General features: G+C 38.4%; 1 protein-coding gene across 1 annotated transcript; it reads left to right on the top strand.

The window, feature by feature from the left end:
- LOC127684136 (olfactory receptor 50-like) lies at positions 1-27579 on the top strand. The gene is made up of 3 exons (XM_052181102.1): positions 1-493; positions 1549-1561; positions 26658-27579. The coding sequence occupies exons 1-3, from the start codon at positions 1-3 to the stop codon at positions 27577-27579; spliced, it is 1428 nt and encodes a 475-aa protein (XP_052037062.1).

Here is a 27579-nt window from a genome sequence, read left to right on the forward strand (position 1 = left end):
ATGAGGAGAGATAATGAGAGCACTGTGTCTGAGTTCATCCTCCTGGGACTCCCCATTCAGGCAGAGGACCAAGACCTATACTCTGCCCTGTTCCTGACCATGTACCTGACAACTGTGCTGGGGAACCTGCTCATCATCCTGCTCATCAGGCTGGACTCTCACCTCCACACCCCCATGTACTTCTTCCTCAGCCACTTGGCCTTCACAGACATCTCTTTCTCATCAGTCACAGCCCCAAAGATGCTCATGAATATGTTGACACATAGTCAGTCCATCTCATATACTGGGTGTGTTTCCCAGGTGTATTTTTTCCTATTTTTTGGGAGCATTGATAGCTTTCTTTTGACCTCCATGGCCTATGACAGGTATGTGGCTATCTGCCACCCTTTACACTACACTATGATCATGAATCAGAACCTCTGTGTTCTACTAGTAGTTGTGTCCTGGGTCTTGTCTAATGCCTGTGGCCTTGTACATTCCCTTCTCTTGGCTCGTCTATCTCACTTTAAAGATAATATTATCCCTCACTACTTCTGTGACCTCTCTGCCTTGCTGAAGCTGTCCAGTTCTGACACCACCATCAATGAGCTGGTCATCCTTCCTGTAGGTACGGTGGTCATTACTCTGCCATTCATATGCATTCTTGTCTCTTATGGCCGTATTGGATTCACCATCTTGAAAACTCCCTCTATCAAGGGCATTTGCAAAGCCCTGTCCACGTGTGGCTCTCACCTCTGTGTAGTGTCTTTGTACTATGGAGCCATTATTGGCCTTTACCTTGTCCCCTCATATAATAACACTAATGACAAGGATGTCATTGTGGCTGTGATGTATAGCATGGTTACACCCATGCTGAATCCCTTTATCTATAGTCTGAGGAATCGAGATATGAAAGAAGCACTGAGAAATATTCTCAGCAGAACAAAATGCAGTACCTTCTCCCTTACCTTAACTGCCTAGGACTCCTTCTTGATTGGCACATACGATATGTTTTTATCTAAATGGTCATTTTTAGAACACTTTAATCTGACCCTCTTACTAATATCTTGGATGTTACTCTTACCCCTGTTTAACTTTCTCAATCTTGATAATCTTGGGAAAGAGTTCTTCCAACCTTGATACATAAAAATTGTCTCTATATATCCCTTTGCACATGATACTTTCCACAAAGTTTAAAATTTAATGCCAGTCTTGTGTTTTCAATTGGATGGCTTATAGCTTTTGGAGAAAAACTTTAATTCTTTTTCAGTACAAGAAGATTCTTTGCATAGGTTTTTTTATGTTTTCAAAAGTTTTTGAGTCAATGTATCTCTATGTAGCTCTAGATGTTTTGGAATTTGCTATATAGACCAGGATTGCCTTGGCTCTATCTGCCTCCCTCTGCCTCCTGAGTGCTGAAATTAGTGGCATGAACCACTATTCTTAGCTTAATCTTATTTTTAATGTTTAATTTAGCAATGTTTTGAATTTTCTGCTTATAATAAACATAATTAAATACTGTACATCAGACACAACACCAAGGAATTGGCTATGTTCACTGCAGGATAGGGCTCATCAGCCTGTTATTAATAAGACTTCTGGCATTTTATATACACATTGGAGTCACCATCCTGAGTGTTCCATCTGCCCATGGAATTTTCTAACCTCTTGTTTGTAATACACTTTTCATTTAAATTGACAAATGAAGTTAAAATCTCTATGATAAGAGATGTTTCTAATCATATATATTTTGTATAATGAACCAATGAGTGGGACTATCTCCTAAATGTTTTTTCCTATTTTTGTGATATAAACACTCAGAGTTCTTTTCTGTACTACTTTTGCACTACATACTGCATCATTGTTATCCCTTGTCTGCCTACTATGCAGTCAACACCACAGTTTCTTCCTTCATTCAAATTTCACATACATATCAACTTTTTCTTCTTTCAATATCATTTGCTCATCATTTTGTAATTTGTTCTTTATTCTTTTTTTGCAATATATTCTTAGATTGATATCAACTATGCAGTAACCTTTCTTTTCTTCCAAACTCAATTATTTATTGATATTATGTGGACTAAAAAGCCACAGGTTCAATGTGGTGAACATAACTTTGGAAACATCTTTGTTTAGGAAGGTTTGTGTGAAATATAGAAGTGAGAAGATAGAGTTTAGAATGGCCTTTTATACAGTGCTGTAATTATGTATAATCAGTCTGTTCTCTATAGGGGTTGGGTACCCAAGGCTGTGGGCTGAAGAATGGGTTTGCAGGGCATTCAGAAGTGTAGGCAATATGGACAGAGCTTAAACAGTTCTGCAATGTAAGGTGTAACTTAAGGTAGCTAAGTGCTACACGTAGTTAATAGTTTCTGGGAGAAGAATTATCAGTCTTCTCCTGGGAGCATCCCCTAATAGCTTATCAAATTTCAAATGGTCAGCCCTAAACACATGCATATATGAAGAATACCAAACAATCGGTCATCTGTCCATCCATCCAACCATCCATCCATCCATCCATCCATCCAACCATCCATCCATCCATCCATCCATCCATCCATCCATCCATCCATCCATCCAACCATCCAACCATCCAACCATCCATCCATCCATCCATCCATCCATCCATCCATCCATCCATCCATCCATCCATCAATCCATCCATGCATGCATGCATGCATTTATCCATCCATCTATCCATCAAGAGACACACACATAAAATAACCAAACAATATATCTATTTATATCTATACTTATATCTACTATCTATCTTTCTATCTCTCTATCTCTCTGTCTCTATCTCTTTACCTATCCCTCTCTCACTCTCTCTATCATACGTATTATCTATTTATCCATCATATATATATATATATATATATATGCACACACACGTGTGCACATGTACACACACACACACACACACACATATATATTAAAGATGAGGTTATACATTTGAGTGGGAAAGGCGAGACAGGAAGGAGTAGAAGGGAGGAGGAGGGAAGGTGTAGAAATTATGTAAATACAACACATGTATGAAAATCTGAAAAAGTTAAACTAGAAAATTTAATCCAACTATAGTGTGTTCTAAAATGAAATGAGCTCCACACTTAATTCCATAAACACATTGTCCTCTATTTTCATCTGAAATGATGAACCTGTGTTTTTGATCTTGGGAAACCTTTGCTCAGATAAAGGTATTTAGCTTCACCAATGGTAGCAATTAATCTGATAGATATTTCCATATCTAAGGATTATTATAAAGAAAGATATTCAAGTAGAGAGAACTCAGGTACTGTTTGCTGATACTGAAGTAATTTTAGTGGATGTGCTTCTCAGTCTATTGGGTGTAATGTTTAGTCCTTAGACTGGTATACCACTTGGAAACTTCTGAAATCTGAGTCACTTTTTTCACTGAAATTTTAATTCATTCTTATAAAAACTGAGATAACATCTAAGAATAATAATATACAATAACATTCACCATTAGAACATGTGCATATATTTTTGTATTATACATATATATGTCATTTGAATTAATACCATTAAAATATTCATTTAAAAATTGCTAGGCAAAAATGATAGAAAGCAATATTAACAGTGCTGAATTCCATTGGTCCCTTGTTAGTTATATCTTTTTTACCCTTTAAGATAGTATTTTGATTGTTTCTTTTTTTAACTTAGTGTTTATTAATTATATGAAGTGATGATTGATTGGGTCTTTAATTCATACAGATCATGCAGATTATGTAGTTCATATAGAATAGGCTAGTCTTTAGTTCATAAGGATCTGCCTGTCTCTGTCTCTTGAGAGCTAGTATTAAAGACATACTACCATGTCTGTCTCAAAGTGATGTGTTTTATGTTACTTTTGCAACATAAGTAATGTGGTTTGGGGATACTAACCTCCTCTCTTACGTTCTATTCTATTTTCTTACCACATTGCTAAAAGTCCTTTTTTTTTTGGCTTTCATGCCTTCTGTTTTTCAAAATTCCATATGAAGGAAAATTTGTGAGGCTTGCCTTTTGGAGTCTGGGTCATCTAACACAATAATCTTCAATTATCTTCACGTCCTACATGTTACATGATTTCCTTCTTTATTAACAAATAATGCTTGACTATTTATATTTTATTAAATAATATTTTGAATTTATTCTTTGAACATTTCATACATGTTGTAATACATTTTGATCATACAAATCCCCCACTACCTACCTCTAGCTCTTCCAGTGAGGAAGGTAACTTGTCTCTTTCACACAGTCCCAGTAGAATTTACTGCCTATATGCTAAGTGTGTGGGACCATCCACTGTGTCCTGGGGAACTTATCAGTGGCAAGACTTGCAAAGAAACTCGACCCTCCTTATCTATCACCTGCTTATACCTACTATGACTGCCTTGGGACCTCTGGATCACCTCCACTAACTATTCTGGGATCCTAACTGGATTGATCTTCTATGAGTCTTGTGCAGCTAAAGTGAACATAGCTTCTGTGCATTCATGTGTGCAATGGCCACGTGAAGTCTAGAAAACATCATTTCATAGCTTTCTCCATTCTCCTTTGGCTCTTATTTCTGACCTCTCTTCAGTGATATACCCTGAGTCTAGGGTGAGGAGAGGTTCATGTAGCTGGCTCATTTATAGCTGAGCTCTCAGAGTCATTCTCAGAAATTTGGCCTGTTAAAAACCTCTGCATTAACAACTGCTCTGAAGAAAGTTTCTCTCTTCAAGGGTGAGAGCAGTATATGTGTATAAACATAAATATTTTAAGGCAGTTTGACAACACAACTATTTAGAAAAATAACAATAGCACATTCTCCTTTAAGGCCCATGAGCTCTTTTGGAATTTACAGTACCATGCATGAAAAACTACTTGTGAAATATGTTAGTTATTTGTAGATTACCAAGTATTTAAATGCTTGAGACTCTAGGGGGCAGTCAACGTTCAAACCACTACATTCCACTTTTTGAACTCCATAGTAGTCTTCTGGCCACATCATAATGCCAAATGCATTTACTTCAACTTTTAAAATTCCCATTTATCTTTATCAGTCTCAGAATTATTTAAAAGTCCAAAGTAGGGGATGGGATAGGATTTTTTGGAGGGAAAACCAAGAAAGGGGATAAGATTTGAAATGTAAATAAATACAATACCTAATAAAAAAAGAAAAAATGGTAAGAAAAAGATCATGGAGGATTATGTTTGTCATAAAGATGTGACATAAAAAAATAAACAACCAAAAAATAAATGTCCAACATGTCTTCTGAGACCCAAGGCAAGCTCTCTATTTTTTCTCCCTCTAAAATAAAAAAGCAAACTACTTTCAACACACCAGCACATCGAATATACATTACTATTTTATTTTGTTTTTTATTAGATATATTCTTTATTTACATTTCAAATAATTTCCCCTTTCCTGGTTCCCCCCAAAAGTCCCATTAGCCATCTCCCCTCCCCCTGTTCCCAAACCAACCCCATCCTGCTTCCCTCTCCTGGTATTCCCCTACATAGATGCATCGAGTCTTTCCAGGACCAGAGGCCTCTCCTTTCTTTGATGTCCAACAAGGACATCCTCTGCTGCCTATGGTATAGAACCATGTGCAACACGATGTGTACTCGCTGGTTGATGTTTTTGTGCCTGGGAGCTCTGGGAGCACTGGGTGGCTCATATCACCATTCCTCCTACGGTGCTGCAAACCTCTTTAGCTCCTTGGGTCATTTTTCTAGCTCCCCCATTGGGGACCCTGTGCTCAGTTCAATGATTGGCTGAGAGTGTCCCCCTCTGTATTTGTCATGCACTAGCAGAGCCTCCCAGGTGACAGCCATATCTGGGTCAAGCCAGCAAGTACTTGTGGGCATAGCTAATAGTGTCTGGGGGTTTTGACTGTATATGGGATGGATCACTAGGTGGGGTAGTCTCTGGATTGTCTTTCCCTCAGTCTCTGCTCCACACTTTGTCTCTGTATCTCCTTCTGTGGGTATTTTGTCCCCCCTTCTAAGAAGAACCAGAGTATCCATACTTTGTTTTTCCTTCTTCTTTGGCATCATCTGATATGTAAATTGTGTCTTGGGTATTCCAAGATTCTGGGTTAGTATCCGCTTATCAGTGAGTTCATACCATGTGTGTTCTTTTGTGACTGGCTTACCTCACTTAGAATGATATTTCCCAGTTCCATCCATTCGTCTAAGAATTTTATGAATTCGTTATTTTTAATAGCTGAGTAGTATTATATTGTATAAATGTACCACATTTTCTGTATCCATTCCTCTGTTGAAAGACATGTGGGTTCTTTCCAGCTTCTGGCTATTATAAAGAGACTGCTATGAACATAATGGAGAATGTGTCCTTATTACATGTTGGGGAATATTCTGGGTATATGCCTAGGAGTGGTATAACAGGGTCCTCTGGTAGTATCATGCCCAGTTTTCTGAGTAACCACCAGACTGATTTCCAGAGTGGTTGTACCAGCTTGCAATCCCACCAGCAGTGGAGGGGTATTCCTTTTTCTCCACATCTTTGCCAGCACTTACTTTCTCCTGAGTGTTTGATCTTAGCCATTCTGACTGGTGTGAGGTGGAATCTCAGGGTTGTTTTGATTTGCATTTCCCTGATGACTAAGTATGTTGAACATTTCTTTAGGTGCTTCTCAGTCATTTGATATTACTCAGGTGAAAATTCTCTGTTTAGCCCTAGGAGAAATGAGGGCATAGTGAGGAAACACTGGATCAAAACAAACCCAGTAGAGAGCTCCAGATACTGTAGCTCTATTGGGCATCAAGGAGAGTAATGGTTCTTCCTACCCTGCTTTGCTGCCTGCATCATATACCTCTCTCTTTGGCTGTATATTACCTGATTGTATCTTTCATCTGCAGATAACCTAAGTCCTTGACATTTTCAACAACATAGGGGCTCCCAACACAACCCAGGCTTCATATTCGCAGCTTCACACAATGGACTCTCAGGGACTCTTCACAGGGACTCCTCTGTAATATGCTGCCTGGCCTCAATGTCAATCAAACTACAGAATAGTGTTCCATGGCCCATTTATTCCTACATCCTTACCATGTAGATGACATTGTAGAGTCTGTCTTCCAGTTTGGTAAAGGTTATTTCCCTCTTGAGCTACACTCATGGAGGTTTCTGTTTGTTGTTGAGAAGGAGCGCCCTTCTGCCTTATACTCCACAGGTTGGAAGAGAATCTGGGTGGAGTACCCAGGAACACTTCTTTTTATTCCAGTGCAAATCAGGCTGCCCTTTAATGACAACAATTCCCTTAAAAGTTCCAGCATCCCTTCTAACACAGGCCTTAACCATAACATTGTTTTCCAGTGTCCTTTCTTTTCCCAACTGTACCAATTGTTTATCTGTTTGCCCCATGCATTTTCTTTCATTGTAAATCTGTGAGTTCCTACAAAGCTGAATCAATTTTAGGCTGTCTTGAAATCTCCTCTGCAAAAGAAATCATTCTGTTGCTTTTAAATTTAGTTCCAGGCAAGCTCTAAGACAGTTGTAGAAGGCAGCCACAGTTTTGCCATAGCATGTCATGAATGTTTTCTAGCCCACTTATTAATATTATTCCCCTCTGACATCTCTTGCACCTGATCTCTACTATCTTCACAGAAATTGAGGCTACTATGTTCTAAGATCCTACTAGAATGTCTCCTTAAGATTAGTTTTCAGCAATCAAAACAACCCTGAGATTTTGCCTCACACCAGTCAGAATGGCTAAGTTCTAAAACTCAGGAGATAGCAGGTGCTGGTGAGGATATGGAAAAGAGGAATGCTCCTCCACTGCTGGTGGGATTGCAAGTTGGTACAAACACTTTGAAAATCAGTTTGGCAGTTCCTCAGAAAACTAGGCATAATAGTACCAGAGGAACCTATTATACCACTCCTGGGTATATACCCAGAGGATTCTCCAGCATGTTATAAGGACACATGCACCATTATGTTTCTAGCAGCCTTATTTATCATAGCCAGAAGCTGGAAAGAATCCAAATGTCCTTCAACAGAGGAATGGATGCAGAAAATGTGGTATATTTACACAATGGAGTACTACTCAGCTATTAAAAACAATGAATTTATGAAAATTCTTAGGCAAATGGGTGGAACTGGAAAATATCATTCTAAGTGAGATAACCCAATTACAAAAGAAGACACGTGGCATGCACTCACTGATAAGTGATTATTAGCCCAGAATGTTGGAATACCCAAGACATAATTCACATATGAAATGATGCCAAAGAAGAAGAAAAAACAAGGTATGGATACTCTGGTCCTTCTTAGAAGGGGAAACAAAATACCCATAGAAAGAGACATAGAGACAAAGTATGGAGCAGAGACTGAGATAAAAACCATTCAGAGACCCACCTAGTTATTCATCCCATATACAGATATAAAACCCAGACACAATTATCCATGCCCACAAGTACTTGCTGACTGGACCCTGGTATAGCTGTCACCTGGGAGGCTCTGCTAGTGCAAGACAAATACAGAGGGGGGACACTCTTAGCCAGATATTTAACTGAGCACAGGGTCCCCAATGGGGGAGCTAGAGAAATGATCCAAGGAGCAGAAGAGTTTTACAGCATCATAGAGGGAACAATGATATGAGCCACCCAGTACTCCCAGATCTCCCAGGGACAAAAACATCAACCAGACAGTACTCATGGAGTTACCCATGGCTCCAGATGTATAGGCAGCAGAGGATGGCCTTGTTGGACATCAAAGTGAAGTGAGATCCTTGGTCCTGGAAAGACTCATTGCATCTGTGTAGGGAAATGCCAGTATAGGGAAGCAGGAGAGTGTTAATTAGGGAACAGGGTGAGGGGAGATGGCTTTTGGGATTTTAGGGGTGCAGGAGCCAGGAAAGGGTCAATCATTTGAAATGTAAATAAAAATATATCTAATAAAAATGATAAAAAAGGAAAAAAGATTAGTTTGCAGCATCCAATTTTTTTTTTCAGTTTCACATTCTTCCAAATTCCACTAAAATCAGCATGGAAAGGTCTATCATGGCAACAGCCCACTCTTTTTTTAATTACTTATTTTTACTATTTTTTTAAAAAAAATAATTTCATTTGTTTCCATCTCAAATGAGATCCCACTTCCGGGTTACCCCTCCAGAACTCCCCATCCCATCTGACCTCTCTCCCCTCCCCTTTGCCTCTATGAGGGTGCTCTTCTACCTGCCACCTTCTTCTGCCCTAGCACTCCATCATCTTCCTACACTGGGACATCAAACCTCAACAAGATGAAGGGCCTCCCCTCCCATTGATGTCAGACAAGGCCATCCTCTGCTATATATGTATCTGGAGCTATGGATCCCTCCCTGTACACTCCTTGGTTGGAGTTCTAGTCCCTGGGAGCCCTGGGTTGTCTGGCCAGTCTGATGTTGTTCTTCCTATGGGTTTGCAATCCCGCTCCACTCCTCCAAGCTTTCTTCCACCTCCCCCACCAGGGTCTTCAAGCTGTCTGATGGATGGCTGTGAGTATCTGCATCTGTATTGATCAGGCGCTGATAGACCATCTCAGGAAAAAGCTATACCAGATTCTTGTCGGCAAGTCCTTCTTGGCATCACTGTGGATGGCCTTTGGCTTTAGTCTCTTTTCCAGTATTATCTCTGTCTTTCCTTTGGAGAGGAACATTTCTGTGTTAATAACTTTGAGATGAGTGGGTGACTGCATCCCTCAACTGGGCAGTGCCTATCTACTAGAGATAGTCTCTCCGGTTCTATCTCCCCCTAGCTTCACATTTTAGCTAAAATCATCCACACTGGGTCACGGAAGACTCCAGATTCCTTGACATTTGGGACCCTTCAGTCACTATCCACAGTTCCTCATCCCCTACTACCACATAATTTTATTGATTTACTGACCCTCTGTTCACCTCCCCTGTCCCCTCTAATACCTGACACTCCCTCCTTATTTCTTCCCCTTCCTCTCTCCCTCCCAGGCACCCTCCTCCCTTAATATCCCTTGAACATCCTGTTCCACTTAAAGTAGGATGGAAGCATCTACACCCTGGTCTCCCTGCTTTCTAAGTTCCATATTATGGGCATTGTGAGATTTCAGGCTAATATCCACTTATCAGTGGGCATATATCATGCTTGTTCTTTTGTGTCTGGGTTACCTCATTCAGGATGATATTTTCTGGTTCCATCCATTTGTCTGTGAATTTTATAAAGTCATTGTTTTTAATCACTGAATAGTACTCCATTGAGTATATGTACCACATTTTCTGTTGAGGGACATTTAGATAGTTTCTAGTTTCTAGGTATTATAAATAAGGATGCTATAAACACACTAGAGCATGTGTCCTTGTTCTATGTTGGAACATCTTTGGGCTATATGCCCAGTAGTTTTCCTCTTAGCACTGCTTTCATTGGGTCCCATAAGTTTGTTTATGTTGTGCCTTCATTTTCATTAAATTCTAAAAAGTTGCTAATTCCTTTATTCCTTGTCCAAGTTATCATTAAGTAGAGCATTTTTTCAACTTCTATGTGTATATGGGTTTTCCATTATTTTTGTTTTTATTGAAGAGCAGCCTTAGCCTGTGATGATCTGATAAGATGCATGGGATTATTTTAATATTCTTGTATCTGTTGAGGCCTGTTTTGAGACTAATTATATACTTAGTTTTGGAGAAGGTACCATGAGGTGCTGAGAGGAAGGTTATATTCTTTTGTTTTAGGATAAAATGTTCTATAGATATCTTTTTTTTCGTTCATATCATCCATTTTGTCCATAACGTCTCTTATTTTCAATGTGTTTCTTTTTATTTTCTGTTTAAATGATCTGACCATTGATGAAAGAGGGGTGTTGATGTCTACCACTATTATTTTCTGAGGTACAATGTGTACTTTGAGCTTTAGTAAAGTTTCTTCTAGGAATGTGGGTGCCTGTGTATTTGGTGCATAGATATTCAGAATTGATAGTTCTTCATGGTAGATATTACCTTTTATGAGTATGAAGTGTCCTTACTTATCTTTTATGATAACTTTTGGTTGAAAGTCAATCTTATTCATTATTAGAATGGCTACTACAGCTTTTTTCTTGGGACAATTTGCTTGGAAAATTTTTTCCACCCCTTTATTCTGAGGTAGTATGTATATTTGTCAGTGAGGTGTGCTTCCTGTATGCTGCAAAATTCTGGGTCCTGTTTACATATTCAGTCTGTTAGTCTATGTCTTTTTATTGGGGAATTGAGTCCATTGATGTTAAGAGATATTAAAGAAAAGTGATTGTTGCTTCCTCTTATTTTTGTTGTTAGAGGCGAAATTATGTTTGTGTGGCTATCTCATTTTGGGTTTGTTGAAAGATGATTACTTTCTTGCTTTTTTAGGGTGTAGTTTCCTTCCTTGTGTGGCTGTTTTCCATCTATTATCCTTTGTAGAGCTGGATTTGTGGAAATATACTGTGTAATTTTGGTTTCATCCTGGAATATTTTGGTTTTTCTGTGTATGGTAATTGAGAGATTTTTCTGGGTATAATATTCTGCACTGGCATTTGTGTTCTCTTAGGTTTTGTAGGATAACTGCCCAGAATCTTCTAGCTTTCACTGTCTCTGGTGAGAATTCTGTTGAAATTCTTATAGGTCTGTCTTAAATGTTACTTGACCATTTTCTCTTACTGCTTTTAATATTCTTTGTTTTGTGCATTTGGTGTTTTGACTATTATGTGATGGGAGGTATTTCTTTTCTGTTCTAATCTATTTGGAATTCCTTAGGCCTCTTTTATGTTTATGGGCATCTCTTTCTTTAGGTTATAGAAGTTTTCTTCTATAATTTTGTTGAAGATATTTACTGACCCTTTAAGTTGGGAATCTTTGCTCTCTTCTATACATCTTATCCTTAGGTTTGATCATCTCATTGTGTCTTGAATTTTCTTGACATTTTGGGTTGGAAGCTTTCTGCATTTTGCGTTTGCTTTGACTGTTAGGTCAATGTTTTCTATGGTATCTTCTGTACCTGAGATTCTCTCTTCTATCTCTTGTATTATGTTAGTGATTCTTGCAGCTATGACTCCTAATCTCTTTCCTAGCATTTCTATGTCCAGAGTTGTCTTCCTTTGTGATTTCATTATTGTTTCTACTTCCATTTTTAGATCCTGGATGGTTTTCTTCAATTCCTTCACTTGTTTTATTGTGTTTCCTGTAATTCTTTAAGGGATTTTTGTGTTTCCTCTTTAAGGGCTTCTACCTGTTGCCCTATGTTCTCTAATTTTTTTTTATTGAGTATCTTCTTCATTTACATTGCTAATGGTAAAAGCTTTCCCAATTTTCCCCCTAGCAAAAGCCCCCCTCCCCAAAGATTTCCTACCCCTCCTCCCACCCCTGCCTCCATGTATGTGCCCCTCTACCCAACACACTCCCACCTCCCCCCCAACCCTCTCACCCCCCCCCCGTCTGTTTCCCTTTGTTGGGGCCTCTATTGAACCTTTACCTGACCAAAGACCACTCATCCCACTGATGCCCAACGAGGCATTCCTCTGCCACATTTTTAGCTGGAACCATGTGTACCCCTTGGTTGATGGTTCAGTCTCTGGGAGTCTTGGGGTATCTGGGTATCCGAAGTCATTGTTCTTCCCATGGGGCTATAAACCTCTTCAGCTCCTCTGGACCACACTTCAGATCCTCCACTGGGGACCCTAAGATCAATCCAATAATTGGTTGCTAGTTTCTGCCTCTGTATTTGTAGGGCTCTGGCAGGCTCCTCTGGAGACAGCCATGGCATGCTGCTTTTGGTACACGCTTCTTGTCATAGTGTCGGGGTTTGGTGACTGTTTATAGGATGAATCCCCAGGTAGGGCAGTTGCTGGGTGGCCTTTACTTCACACTCTGCTCCACACATTGCCTCCTGTATTGCTCCTGTATTATGTTCCCTTTATCAGAGGAACCATAGCACCCTCACTTAAGACACCCTTCTTCTCGAGCTTCCTGTGCTGGGTGAATTGTAAATTGTTTATTTTGAGCTTTTGGACTAGAATTTGCTTATTAGTGAGTGCATACATGTGCGGTCTTTTGTGACTGGGTTACCTCACTCAGGATGACACTTTCTAGTTCCATCAATTTGCCTAAGAATTTCATAAATTCATTGTTTTTAATATATGAATAGTACTCCATTGTGTATATATACCACAGTTTCTGTATCCATTCCTCTGAACTGAGGAAACTCAAGTGGCTCTAAAGCACCTAAAGAAATGTTCAGTATCCTTAGTTATCAGGGAAATGCAAATCAAAACAACACTGAGATTCTACCTTACACCAGTCAGAATGGCTAAGATGAAAATCTCAGGGGACAGCAGATGCTGGAGAGGATGTGGGGAAAGAGGAACACTTCTCCATTGTTGGTGGGATTGCAAGCTGGCAAATACACTCTGGAAATCAGTTTGGCCATTCCTCAAAAAATTAGACATAGTACTACCTGTGGACCCAGCTATACCACTCCTGGGTATATACCCAGAAGGTGCTCTTACATGTAATAAAGACACATGCTCCACTTTTTCATAGCTGCCTTATTTATAATATCCAGAAGCTGGAAAGAACCCAGATGTTCTCTATTTTTTAAGTGAGTTATTTATGCCCTTCTTAAAGTCCTCTATCATCATCATGAGATGTGATTTTAAATCCAAGTCTTGCTTTTTTGGTGTATTGGGGTATCCAGGACTTGCTGTGGTGGGAGAACTGGGTTCTGATGATGCCAAGTAATCTTCTGTTGCTTATATTCTTGTGCTTGCCTCTCACCATCTGGTTATCTCTGGTGTTAGTTTGTCTTGTTGTCTCTGTCTGTGGTATGTCCCTCCTACAAGCCTGTGTGTCAGTATTCCTGGGAAACCATCTCTCTCTTGGAAGGTATTTAAGTATGGAGAACTGTGGCACAGGGTCAGCTCTGGAGTGCAGATGGAAACTGGAAGGATATTGTCCTGTCCCTTGGTTCCTGTGTCCTGATGGTTCTCTTGGGTCCCTCTAGAGCCATGAGTTTGCATAGAAGTGGTTATTGAGAGTTTTTCTGAGTACAGTAGTCTGAGCTATAATCTGTGTTCTTAGAGTTGGAAGGACATATTTTCATGTTCTTCTGACTTTCCTAGTCTCCATTGGGATGCTGTATGTAATTATGATAGGTCTGCCTTCATATGTTACTTGCTGTTTTCCCTTGTAGCTTTTAGAATTATTTGTTTTGTTCTGAATATGTTATGTCTTGGTTATTATGTGAGAGCACTTCCTTTTCTGGTTCTAGCTATTTGGTGCTTTGTAAGCTTCTGGTACATTTATGGGAATCTTCTTCATGTTAGGAAAATTTTCTTCTATGATTTTGTTGAAAATGTTTTATAGAGGTGGGCATGGTAGCATGAGCCTTTTATTCTAGTCCATGGGAATCAGAGGCAGACAGATTTCTGAGACCAAGGCTAATCTGATCTAAAAAGTGAGTTCCAGGACACTAAAGAGTACATAGAGAAACCCTGTCTTGACAAAAACAAATATATGTGTATATGTAGGTGTATATGTGTATATGTGTATGTATGTATATGCGGATGTGTATGCATATGCGTATGTGTGTGTATGTGTATGTGCATATGTATATGATGTCTATGTCTATTTCTATGATGTCTATATCTATATCTAAATACAGATAATCATATAGAAACATAATATGTGTACATACATATACAAATATATACACAAACATATTTATACACACACACATTATACACATATACACACATGCATTCACACAAACACATTTAGACCTAGGTCCTTATGTTGAGAATTGTTTTTTAATTCTATTCCTATTATTCTTAGGATTGTCGTTTTTAGGTGTCTGAGTTTTCCTGAATGTTTTTGTCAAGATTTTTTAGATTTAAAATTATATTTGATAGATGTGTCTACATGTTTTATTTTCAGTGCTTGAGATTCTTTCCTTCATACATTGTGTTCTGTTGGTAATGTTTGTTTGTATCTTCTGTTTTCTAGCCTCACTTTTCCATCAATAGGATTCCTTCATTTTGAGTTTTCTTTATTGCTTCTATTTCCAATTTTTGGTCTTGAACAGTTCTATTCTTTTTCTTTAACTAGTTATATTTTTCTTTGCCTTTCAAAGGGTATTTAAATTGGTTACTGGAGTATTTAATTGGATTGGAGTATGCAATCTCATTTTCACTCCTAATAGTATCCCTAACTTCTAATGAACATAACACAGAGACATTTATCGATTTTAAGAATATATAAAGGATGCTATTTAGTTTGAATGAGACTGGCTCTCATAGGCTCATATGTTGGAATGCATGGTCTTCAGTTATTGAATCTGTTTGGAAAGAATTAGGAGGTACAGCATTGTGGAGTAGATGTGTTACTAGGGGTGGACTTTGAGTTTTCAAAAACCCATGTTGTTTCTCAGTGACTCCTTCTTTTTTTACTTTATGCTGTTGGATCAGATGTAATCTCTCAGGTACTGATCTAGTATCATGGCTTCAAGCCTGCTGCCAAACTTCCGCTTATGATAGAGATAAACTCTAACTCTCTAGAAATCTAAGCAAACCCCCAATAAACTCTTTTTGTACATGCAAAACAAAATAAACCAAAACTAAAATAAAAGTTACTTAATCATTTTTTTCAATTATTTGTTTGTGTTTTCCTGAAGTTTTGTAAGATATTTACTCTTTCCTCTTTAAGTTGGTTTTATGCATTTTTTCTTGGCTTCTGTTGTTTTGGAATATTCAGGGCTTGCATGTAGGAGGATAGGTGGGCTCTGGTGGTGACCTTATGCAGTGGTTGTTGTTTTTTGCCTTTTTAGACTGGCCTCTGATATCTGGGTTACAGCAATTAGATCTCGTACCTGATTTCTGAGTTTGTCTTTGTTGGATGGGTGTTTATACTTGGTTTCTGTTTCTTGTCTGATCTTCTCGTCTCTCTTGCCTTGGATTTTACAAGTCTGTTTGCTCTCTGGTAGAGCAGGGAGTATTTATCCAAGCTGGAGACTGGGGAAAAGCAACTAGGCGTGCACATGAATGGTGATAAGTGTGGGAGACATGTCAAGATAGTGAGAGATTGGAAGAGTTTGGCCAGCAAGCAGAACACTTGGACTTTTAATCTGCTTGGTTTCTGGTAGAGTAGGGAGTCCTTGCCCCCCACATAGTTTGTGGTTGGGAAGGGTTCTGTGGGACTGTGGGATATGTGGAATATGAAATAGTGAGATGAGGGGGAGAGAATGAAAGGTTTGTAGTATACCTGGACTTCTCTAAGTCTTCAAGACCTCTAGTGGAGTTGAGAGTCTCTGCTCCAAACTGGTTTCTGGTAAACAGGGTGTCTCTGTCCAGTTGGGGATGGGGTATGGCAACAAGAAGGGTAGGTAACAGAGGATAGGTTAGCCAGAGACAAAGTGGGAATTTGTGTGGCAGGCAGCCTACCTGGACTTCGTCCAGTGTCCCAAGTCTTTAATAGAAGGGGGAGTCTATGCCCTTGTTGGAACTGAAGCACAAGTATGAGGGCATGGGAATTCGGATAGGGTGGGAAGTATATTGAGATAGTGAGATAGTGGGAACATTTTGAGAGAAAGCAGCTTACCTGGGTTTCTTTCCCATCTCAGAGGTCTCTAGTAAAGCTGGGAATATTTGCTTCAGGCTGGTGAGTGGAGTAGAAGGGCAACTTTGCCTAGTTCTGGTACTGAGGCAAGGAGTCAAGGAAGGTGGAGGACTGTGAATAGGATGAGCAGAGGCTGAGAGTGGGGAAGCTTTGGATAAGCAGCCAAACTGGACTTCTCTGAGTCTGTGAGGTCTCTAGTACTGCAGGGAGTCAATGCTCCTGTTCAAGACTGGGACACAGCAAGTAGAAAGAAACAGAAGTGGAGATAGTGTAGGAGACACTGAGATAGAGAGTGGAGAAGTTTGGGGGTGAACAACCTGTCTGGACTTCTACCAGTCTGCAGGACTCTAGTAGAGCAGGTAATCACTGCTCATTTGTATTTATACACACACATTTACCTTACTTTGTAGCTGCTTGTATTTTACTGCTAAAGGGGTCCCCCAAATGAGTTTGCTCAAGAGGGTCTAGATGTAGCTTTTGGAAACATTTCTTCAGTGAATTCTGATTGGTAAATATAGATGAGAGCAGCTAATCGTTGGGGAGAAGAGAAAGAGGTGTGGCTTTTAGGTTTTCTGGGTTTGGGACCATGAGGAGGAAGAAAGGAAGAAACATCATGCCTGAGGTGTGGGCAGGAAAGAGAAGCAGAACCACAAAGTAAGGATGCCAAGAGGACAAGCACAGAGGGCTGCTCATCTGGGTCTAGATCAGCCAAGATGGAACATAGAAATTAGTAAGTGCTAACTCAGAATTATTGGCGGAAGGTATATTCTAACATGAAGGCTAGGCAGTAGCCCAGCTTTTGTGATGTTTAAGGCATATTAAATTTAAGGGCTATGTGTATCTTTCATAGGGGAACATAAACCTTTGAGGCAGGTAGCAACCCCATGCTAGGATTTTATTAAAACTTTAATACTACATTACTTAATTTTCATGCATTGTCATATTCAATATGCCAGAGAACAGTTTACTGGGAATATATTTTCCTATTGTTCTGGAATCTAGAAGTTCAAAATCAAAGCGTTGGCAGAACGTTTTTCTCTATTGTCTTCTGAGGATGCAATCTTTTCAGAATCTTACTGACCACAGACTACTCTCTACTTGCTATATCCTTATTTTAGGGCTTGGGAGGGACATTCTGGTATCTCTTCTAAGAGAAACTCTAATTGGATTCAAGATCTGTCTCAATCATTTCCTTTAATATTCAATAGTTCATTACAAAGTATCATTTCAAGTAGAACTATATTTATTGTTAAGGATTCAAAATTTAAGTTTCTATTGAGCAGGATTTAACATTCAGTGTTTAATAATATGCATAAATATAAATATTTTTTAATGTTTTTTCCATACTATTGAAGAATGCATTTTCCTTTCATCATTAGGTTTCTTTTAATTGTTTTTGTTATGAATTGATATTTATTATTCCTTATGTAAAAACAAAATTTTATTTGTTTTTGAACATTTTCCTGCTCTTATGAAGAAGGTTACTATAAACTTTAATCTACATCTACTTGTAAATATGCGAATATCTCAAATATCATTGGATGTAAATTTGATACCACAATGCACAGCTGGTGGAAATGTGAGTTTTCAATGGTAAATAGTATCAGACAATTTTTTTTTTGTTGGAAGTAGTTAAGATTCCCAAGTAATATAGTTCAGAGTGCCCAATGGGCATATTCAAGAGGAAATTTCAATTACTTGATATATAATGGAAGAACTCCACAGATATTTTCACGTCTTTCTCTTTTAAAATGCAAATTGACCATCTTTAGCTGTGGTAATAAGCCAATTTAGAATTATTACCCTTCAATATATTTTAGAATCTGTTTTCAACTCTTTTTGTGTCTGTGTAAGTGTACTTTGTTATTAAAAATCAATTAATCACACACATATTTTAAACAGGATGAAATCATGGGAAATCTTGTTATGGTTGCTACTGTTATTTCTCAAGGGTGAAATGACTCTAATGTTCACTTCAGAAAGGTTCTTTCCCTAAGGGAGTTAATGGAAACAACACAATTTCTTCCTGTATGCCTGTAATTAAGACCTGTAGACAGAGATTATAACCTAGGTTCTCTACATGAGTTTCATAATTAAAGCTCACATGGACTACCCAGAGATGTAGACAATGTATACTTTTATGTATGTACAATATCTAATTCTGAACTGATTACTCTTCTGTTTGTTGCAATGGATGTATGAGTACTTCAGCTGTTTTCCTACATTGTCTTTCTTCTTGAAGGAAATGAAATAGCTTTCCTGTAATTTTTAGCTAAATGTGTGTATCTCATCTAAGTTAGCCTGTCAGATCAGGAATAGAATTATGTTTTTCTGTACCAATATATTTGGATTTCTCTTTATAGTTCTCTGTCCTTCTGTCTATATCCGTTTCTCTCTGTTTCTGTCTCTCTTTCTCATGTTCTGTCATTCTGTTCATCATGAATTTCAAATCTTAAGGATCATGTCACTGATTAGCAAAAAAGTTCCCTATGTAGTAATTTACCTTGCAGTCCTAACCTGCCCAAAGTTTAAGATAAAAGGCCTTGCCTCCAAAACTTCTCTATAGAATATTTTTCTAAAGCATATCTAATTTTTGAAAGATATGAGAAAAATAGCATGTAATGTTAACACATAATTTTTGTTGTGTTTTCTTTCAACTTCTTTATAAATCTCTTTGACTTTTGCTGTAATAGCCTCTGATGTTCACATTATACGTGGTATTCTTGGATTCTGAAGTCTGCTTTCTTGGCAACCAGGAAGCCACTTCCTTTTCTTGGTGATTCTGTTCTTGAAAAGATGGAATGTTTTCATTATAGCAAGTTTCACATTATATCTCCCTGCTTGTCATATATTTTCCAACCTTTACATTTCTGTGACTGGTAATTACCTTTGGCTTTTCTTGTTTCTAAAGCCCCTAGCACTGTTCTTCCAAACATTTGCCTAGGGACCCATTTGTCAGTACAGACTCTTCATAGAACATATTACATTCTTCATCACCTTGGCCTTACAACCCGACACTTTCTGAAAACAATTGATGCATGTTTTTCTAAACCAGTTTATCAATAAATCATATATAGTATATAAAACGACATAAAATAATATTGCTCATTACACTATTGCTCAAACTAGCAAAGTATAAGAAACAATTTACCACAAATAGACAAATAATTAGTATTTTCATTGTGATAAAGTAATTACTACTAATACAGAAGTGAGGAAGAAATGAATTATAATTAATTTCAAGCAAGGCCATATTAACTAAAATTTTTTAATATACAAAATGAGATTATGTATAGGCAATTTTATGATTTATTTCTTTAATTAATTTTTTAATTGCCTTTTTTATTAGTATATTCTTTATTTATATTTCAAATGTTGTCCCCTTTCCTGGTTTTCCCCGTAAAAACCCCCTAACCCTTTCCTTCTTCCTTTTGCTCACTAATCCACCCACTCCCACTTCTCTGTCCTGGCATTCCCCTATACTGGGGCATGGAGCCTTCTCAGGACCAACGTCCTTCCTTTGATGTTCAACAAGGCTATCCTCCGCTACTTATGCACCTAGAGCCATGGGTCCATCCATTTGTACTCTTTGGTTGGTGGTTTAGTCCCTGGGAGCTCTGGGAGTACTGAGTTGTACATATTTGTATTTCTCCTATGGGGCTGCAAAGCCCTTCAGTTCCTTGGGTACTTTTTATAGCTCCTCCATTGAGGACCCTGTGTTCAGTTCAATGGTTGGCTGAGAGCATCCCCCTCTGTAGGCAGGAAATCATCAAACTCAGGGCCAAAATCAATCAAGTAGAAACAAAGAGAACCATACAAAGAATCAACAAAATCAGGAGCTGGTTCTTTGAGAAAATCAACAAGATAGATAAACCCTTAGCCAGACTGACCAAAGGGCACAGAGAAAGTATCCAAATTAACAAACTTAGAAATGAAAAGGGAGATATAACAACGGAAACTGAGGAAATCCAAAAAATCATCAGATCCTACTACAAGAGCCTGTACTCAACACAACTGGAGAATCTGGAGGAAATGGACAATTTCCTTGCAGATACCAAAAACCAAAATTAAATCAGGACCAAATAGATCATCTAAACAATCCCATAATGCCTAAAGAAATAGAAGGAGTCATAGAAAGTCTTCCAACCATAAAAAGCACAGGACCAGATGGTTTCAGTGCAGAATTCTATCAGACCTTCAAAGAAGAGTTAACACCAATACTCTTCAAACTATTCCACAAAATAGAAACAGAAAGAACACTACCCAATTCCTTCTATGAAGCCACAATTACGCTGACACCAAAACCACACAAAGATCCAACAAAGAAAGAGAACTTCAGACCAATTTCCCTTATGAACATTGATGCAAAAATACTCAATAAAAATCTTGCCAACCGAATCCAAGAACACATTCAAACGATCATCCACCATGATCAAGTAGGCTTTATCCTGGGAATGCAGGGTTGGTTCAATATACAGAAATCCATCAATGCAATCCACTATATAAACAAACTCAAAGAAAAAAACCACATGGTCATTTCATTGGATGCTGAAAAAGCATTTGACAAAATTCAGCATCCTTTCATGCTTAAAGTCTTGGAAAGAACAGGAATTCAAGGCCCATACCTAAACATAGTAAAAGCAATATACAGCAAACCGGTAGCCAGCATCAAACTAAATGGAAAGAAACTTGAAGCAATCCCACTAAAATCAGGGACTAGACAGGGCTGCCCCCTTTCTCCTTATCTTTTCAATATTGTACTTGAGGTAGTAGCTCGGGCAATTCAACAACATAAGGAGGGCAAAGGGATACAAATTGGAAAGGAAGAAGTCAAACTATCATTATTTGCAGATGACATGATAGTCTACCTAAGTGACCCAAAAAACTCCACTAGAGAACTCCTACAGCTGATAAACAACTTCAGCAAAGTAGCAGGTTATAAAATCAACTCAAGCAAATCAGTGGCCTTCCTATACTCAAAGGATAAGCAGGCTGAGAAAGAAATTAGGGAAATGACCCTCTTCACAATAGCCACAAACAGTATAAAGTATCTTGGGGTGATTCTTACCAAACATGTGAAAGATCTGTATGACAAGAACTTCAAGACTCTGAAGAAGGAAATGGAAGAAGACCTCAAAAAATGGGAAAACCTCTCATGCTCATGGATGGGTAGAATCAATATAGTTAAAATGGCCATTTTGCCAAAAGCAATATACAGATTCAATGCAATACCCATCAAAATCCCAACTCAATTCTTCACAGAGTTAGAAAGAGCAATTATCAAATTCATCTGGAATAACAAAAAACCCAGGATAGCTAAAACTATTCTCAGCAACAAAAGAAATTCTGGGGGAATCAGTATCCCTGACCTTAAGCAATATTACAGAGCAATAATGTTAAAAACTGCATGGTATTGGTACAGTGACAGACAGGAGGATCAATGGAACAGGATTGAAGATCCAGAAATGAACCCACACACCTATGGCCACTTGATCCTCGACAAAGAGGCTGAAAACATCCAATGGAAAAAAGATAGCCTTTTCAACAAATGGTGCTGGTTCAACTGGAGTTCAGCATGCAGAAGAATGCGAATTGATCCATCCTTGTCTCCTTGTACTAAGCTCAACTCCAAATGGATCAAGGACCTCCACATAAAGCCAGACACTCTGAAGCTAATTGAAAAGAAACTGGGGAAGACCCTTGAGGACATCGGTACAGGGAGAAAGTTTATGAACAGAACACCAATAGCGTATGCTCTAAGATCAAGAATTGACAAATGGGACCTCATAAAATTACAAAGTTTCTATAAGGCAAAGGACACCATTAAGAGCACAAATCGGCAACCAACAAATTGGGAAAAGATCTTCACCAATCCTCCATCAGATAGAGTGCTAATATCCAATATATATAAAGAACTCAAGAAGTTAGACTCCAGAAAACCAAACAACCCTATTAAAAAATGGGGTACAGAGTTAAACAAAGCATTCTCACCTGAAGAACTTTGGATGGCAGAGAAGCATCTTAAAAAATGCTCAACTTCATTGGTCATTAGGGAAATGCAAATCATAACAACCCTGAGATTTCACCTTACACCAGTCAGAATGACTAAGATTAAAAATTCAGGAGACAGCAGGTGTTGGAGAGGGTGTGGAGAAAGAGGAACACTCCTCCACTGCTGGTGGGGTTGCAAATTGGTACAACCACTCTGGAAATCAGTCTGGCGGTTCCTCCGAAAACTGGGCACCTCACTTCCAGAAGATCCTGCTATACCACTCCTGGGCATATACCCAGAGGATTCCCCACCATGTAATAAGGATACATGCTCTTCTATGTTCATAGCAGCCCTATTTATAATTGCCAGATGCTGGAAAGAACCCAGGTATCCCTCAACAGAAGAGTGGATGCAAAAAATGTGGTATATCTACACAATGGAGTACTATTCAGCCATTAGAAACAATGAATTCATGAAATTCTTAGGCAAATGGATGGAGCTAGAGAACATCATACTAAGTGAGGTAACCCAGACTCAAAAGGTGAATCATGGTATGCACTCACTAATAAGTGGATATTAACCTAGAAAACTGGAATACCCAAAACATAATCCACACATCAAATGAGGTACAAGAAGAAAGGAGGAGTGGTCCCTTGTTCTGGAAAGACTCAGTGAAGCAGTATTAGGCAAAACCAGAACGGGGAATTGGGAAGGGGTGGGTGGGAGGACAGGGGGAGAGAACGGGGCTTCCGGGACTTCCGGGGAGTGGGGGGCTAGAAAAGGGGAAATCATTTGAAATGTAAATAAAAAATATATCGAATAAAAAAAATAAAGATCTTTCCATAAAAAAAACAAAAAAAAAAAAACAAAACAAAACAAAAAAAAAAACCAAAAAAACTAGCGGCCCTGAAACTGAAAGAAGATAAAGTGAGTACTATACATAAATGCATTGTCACAGGAAACAACTTTCTGCATAGAAACCAACCAATTCAGACACTGAGATCAACAATTAATAAAAGGTACCTCATGAAACTGAAAAGTGTCTGTATGGCAAAAGATACTATTTAAAGGATAAAATATGAGTCTACAGAATGGGAAAAGACTTAACCAACTACATATCCAACAGAGAGTTAATATCTAAAATATGTAAAAGAACTCAATAAAGTAGACATTAACAAATTGAATAATCCAAGTAAAAATTGCATACAATTCTAAACAAAGAATAGTTAACAGAAGAATGCCAAATTGATGGGGAACACTTAAAATGAGTTTAGAAGCCAGAGGAATCAAGTACACTATGAGAACATGGTCAACAGAATCTACTAAGGAAGTCTCATTGGGACTCTCACACAGACTGAACTGACAATAAGAGTTCCTGTATGGGTTTAAGCTTGGTCTTCTGCATATATATTATTGTTGTGTAGCTTAGTGTATTTTGGGACTCCTAACTCAATAGTAAATATTGTCTTTGATTCTCCTGCCTGTGCTTGGGACCCAGTTCCTTCATCAGGGTTGTCTCATTTGACCCTGATATATGAGGGGTTTTGCCCAGTTTTGTCCTAATTAGTTATGTGAAGTTTCTAGATATCCCTAAGAGGTCTTTTTCCCTAAGGCAGTCAATGACAACATAACAATTTTATTCTGTATGCCTCTAATTTGGATCTGGGGACAGGGATTTTACCCTAGGTTCTCTTTGTGAATTTCAAAATTAGAGTTCATAGGGATTTCCCCGGAGAGGTGGACAATGTACTAGTTCATGTATCTATTATATCTGATTTTGAAATGATTCCTTTTCTGAATGTTGTAATAGATGTCTGATCTATTATCAGATGATACAGCTCTTTCCCTTTGTCGTGTTCCTCCTAGAGAGAAATGGAAGAGCTTTCCCATGCATCTTAACTAAAGGTATCTGTATTCATCATATAAGATAGCCTGTCAGATCAGGCATAGAATGCACATACATCTGTACTACTGGATATGTTTGTGTCTCCCACTGTCTGTCTGTCTCTATCTCTCTCTGTTTCTGTCTGTCTCTGTCTGCCTTTATCATTGTATGTCTCTCTTGTCAGCCACCATTTCAGATTGCAAGGATCATGTCATCAAATTGCAAGCAGTTCTCTATAGAGCTATGTATCTTGCACTGACAACCTGCCCAATCTTTGAGTTAAAAGGGCACTCCCTCCCTAAAAAACTCTCCATAGAATATTTTTCTTAAACTTATCTATTTTTGAAAGAAAGTCAGACAATCATGTTCTTTGCTCATACTTAACGTCAACACACAATTTTTGTTGTGCTTTCTTTCAACATCTTCCCCAAATCTGTGACTTTTGCCATAATAGCCCCTGGTGTTCGTATGGAATTTAGTATCTTGGACTTCTCCAATCTGCCTTCTACCTGGCAGCCAGAAGGGCATTACTGTTTTCTGTTACTTTATTTTTGTGTGTTACTGTTCTTGAACAGATAGAAACTTCTTCATCATAACAAATTAATCATATCTACCTGCTCTTTATATATTCTTTAACATTTCTGTCACTGGTTTTACTTGGGGTTTCCTTGGTTTTTTCAAACCTTTAGCACTATCCTTCCAAATACTTACATAGAGACCTATTTTGACAATCTTCCTATATATGTTCTTCCACTATTATGCTCCAGAGAACATATATCAGCTTCTCCAACACCTGGCCTCTTGTGACCTGATATTCTTTTCAAATCATGGATACCCATTTCCCTAAAGTAATTGCTGAATGTAAAATAACATAAGAATAATTTTACTTATTGTAATATTGCTCAAAATACCAAAGTATTAGAAACCATTTAACTGTGGACAGATAGAAAATTAGCATTTTCATTGTGATAAATTAATTAGTACTAAAATAGAAATGAGTAAGAAATGAAATATAATGAATTTCAAGCACAAGCACAGGATTTTTTTTTTGCAAAGTGAGATTAATAATACATAGGCATTTAAATGATGGTCTTGATCAAGTTGGGAGACTTCATTAATTAACTGTGTTTAAAGCTTACAAAGGGTTAAGAGGTAAATAGTGAGATCACCACCAATCACAGAGACAACCTGGCCGCTAGAAAAGACTTCAAATAGAATATAATCGCAGAGTTCTCTCAGCAGCTAAGTCACTAGCTTTAATTTTATCATGTGCTTTTCGGTATATTTTAGTGAGTATTCACTTGCATCGGGAATGGTCACAGAAAAAATAGGATGCAAGTTTTGCAACAGAGATAAGGTGTAGAAAATGCAGAAAAAGTAACCACCTTTGGCTTAAAAACTCAGGTTAAAAGTAAAGCAGGTGACATTTGCTTTTGCTAGGATGACACAAGGAATTTCCTTGGATGATCTAAGAAGTGACTGCAAAGTTAAGTATCTACAGGTGCTCTGTGGACGTGAATGAGATATGTAGGTGTAAGTTGAAGATGTTCTTGTGGAATTCGGGTCATTTTGTGCAGCCTAGGAAGAGTGATGGAAGAGTGAGTACAGTGATTGAGAAACTCTTTATGGGAAGGTCTCATACCTGCTTATAAGCTCTTGTTGGTCCTTATATTGTTGGCACAGACTCATGCACTTAATGCTTTGAGTATCTGTACATCCTGTTTTCAGTAATTCCCCACATCCTGACATTTCACTGATCCAAAGAAGCTCCCTGGGTTACACTATCTAGATTAATTCATGGAAAGGAAACCTTACAAAAATTCTTTCAAGAAAGGTTAAAAGAAATAAACAGACATTGAATTCCTGTTGACTTTTCTATTTGCTGTTACCAATTTACACACTGATTCCTTTATCTAAAATCATCTTGGTAACATTCAGGTGCCTTGAGATGTAACTGGTTTGATTTAATAATTATTCTGAATTTGATTGTTTCTCTCTAAAACACAATATATTGTTTAAAAGGTTGGCAAACTATGTCTCTTTCCAAAGCATCACTAGCTTATTACTATGACAAACATCTTCAATTTAGGATTATAACACCCAAACTAATGTTATTTTCAGTACTGGTAATTCAGAAAATATTCCCACAGTATAATAGACAATCTAACTACTTTTTCTTTCCCATTTTTCTTTCACCCTTAGCAGAAAGGAAGGACATGAGGAGAGATAATGAGAGCACTGTGTCTGAGTTCATCCTCCTGGGGATCCCCATTCGAGCAGAGGACCAAGGCCTATTCTCTGCCCTGATCCTGGCCATGTACCTGACAACTCTGCTGGGGAACCTGCTCATCATCCTGCTCATCAGGCTGGACTCTCACCTCCACACCCCCATGTACTTCTTCCTCAGCCACTTGGCCTTCACAGACATGTCTTTCTCATCTGCCACAGCTCCAAAGATGCTAACAAATATGATAACACACAGTCATTTTATCTCATATGCTGGGTGTATTTCCCAGGTATACTTTTTCACTTTTTGGGGGAGTATTGACAGTTTTCTTCTGACATCCATGGCCTATGACAGGTATGTGGCCATCTGCCACCCTCTGCATTATACCATCATTATGAGTCAGAGCCTCTGTGTTCTTCTCGTAGTTACATCCTGGACTTTATCTTTGGCCAATGCACTTGTTCATACACTTCTCTTGGCTTGCTTATCTCACTTTAGAAACAATACCATCCCACACTACTTCTGTGACCTTTCTGCCTTGTTGAAGCTGTCGAGCTCAGACACAACTGTCAATGAGATGGCCATCCTTCTTTTGGGTACAGTGGTCATTACCCTGCCATTCATATGCATTCTGGTCTCTTATGGCCACATTGGAGCCACCATCATGAAGGCTCCCTCCATCAAGGGAATCTACAAAGCCTTGTCCACATGTGGTTCTCATCTCTGTGTAGTTTCCTTGTACTATGGAGCCATCATTGGGCTATACCTAGTCCCCTCATACAATAACACCAATGACAAGGATGTCATTGTGTCTGTGATGTATGGTCTGGTCACGCCCATGCTCAATCCCTTTATCTACAGTCTGAGGAATCGAGATATGAAAGGAGCACTAAAAAATATCCTCAGTAGAACCAAATGA

Source organism: Apodemus sylvaticus, chromosome 5, assembly GCF_947179515.1.
Source record: "Apodemus sylvaticus chromosome 5, mApoSyl1.1, whole genome shotgun sequence".
NCBI classification, from domain to species: domain Eukaryota; kingdom Metazoa; phylum Chordata; class Mammalia; order Rodentia; family Muridae; genus Apodemus; species Apodemus sylvaticus.

Excerpts from the sequence above, each read along its gene's own strand:
- LOC127684136 (XM_052181102.1), top strand. The coding sequence starts at position 1 with ATGAGGAGAGATAATGAGAGCACTGTGTCTGAGTTCATCCTCCTGGGA.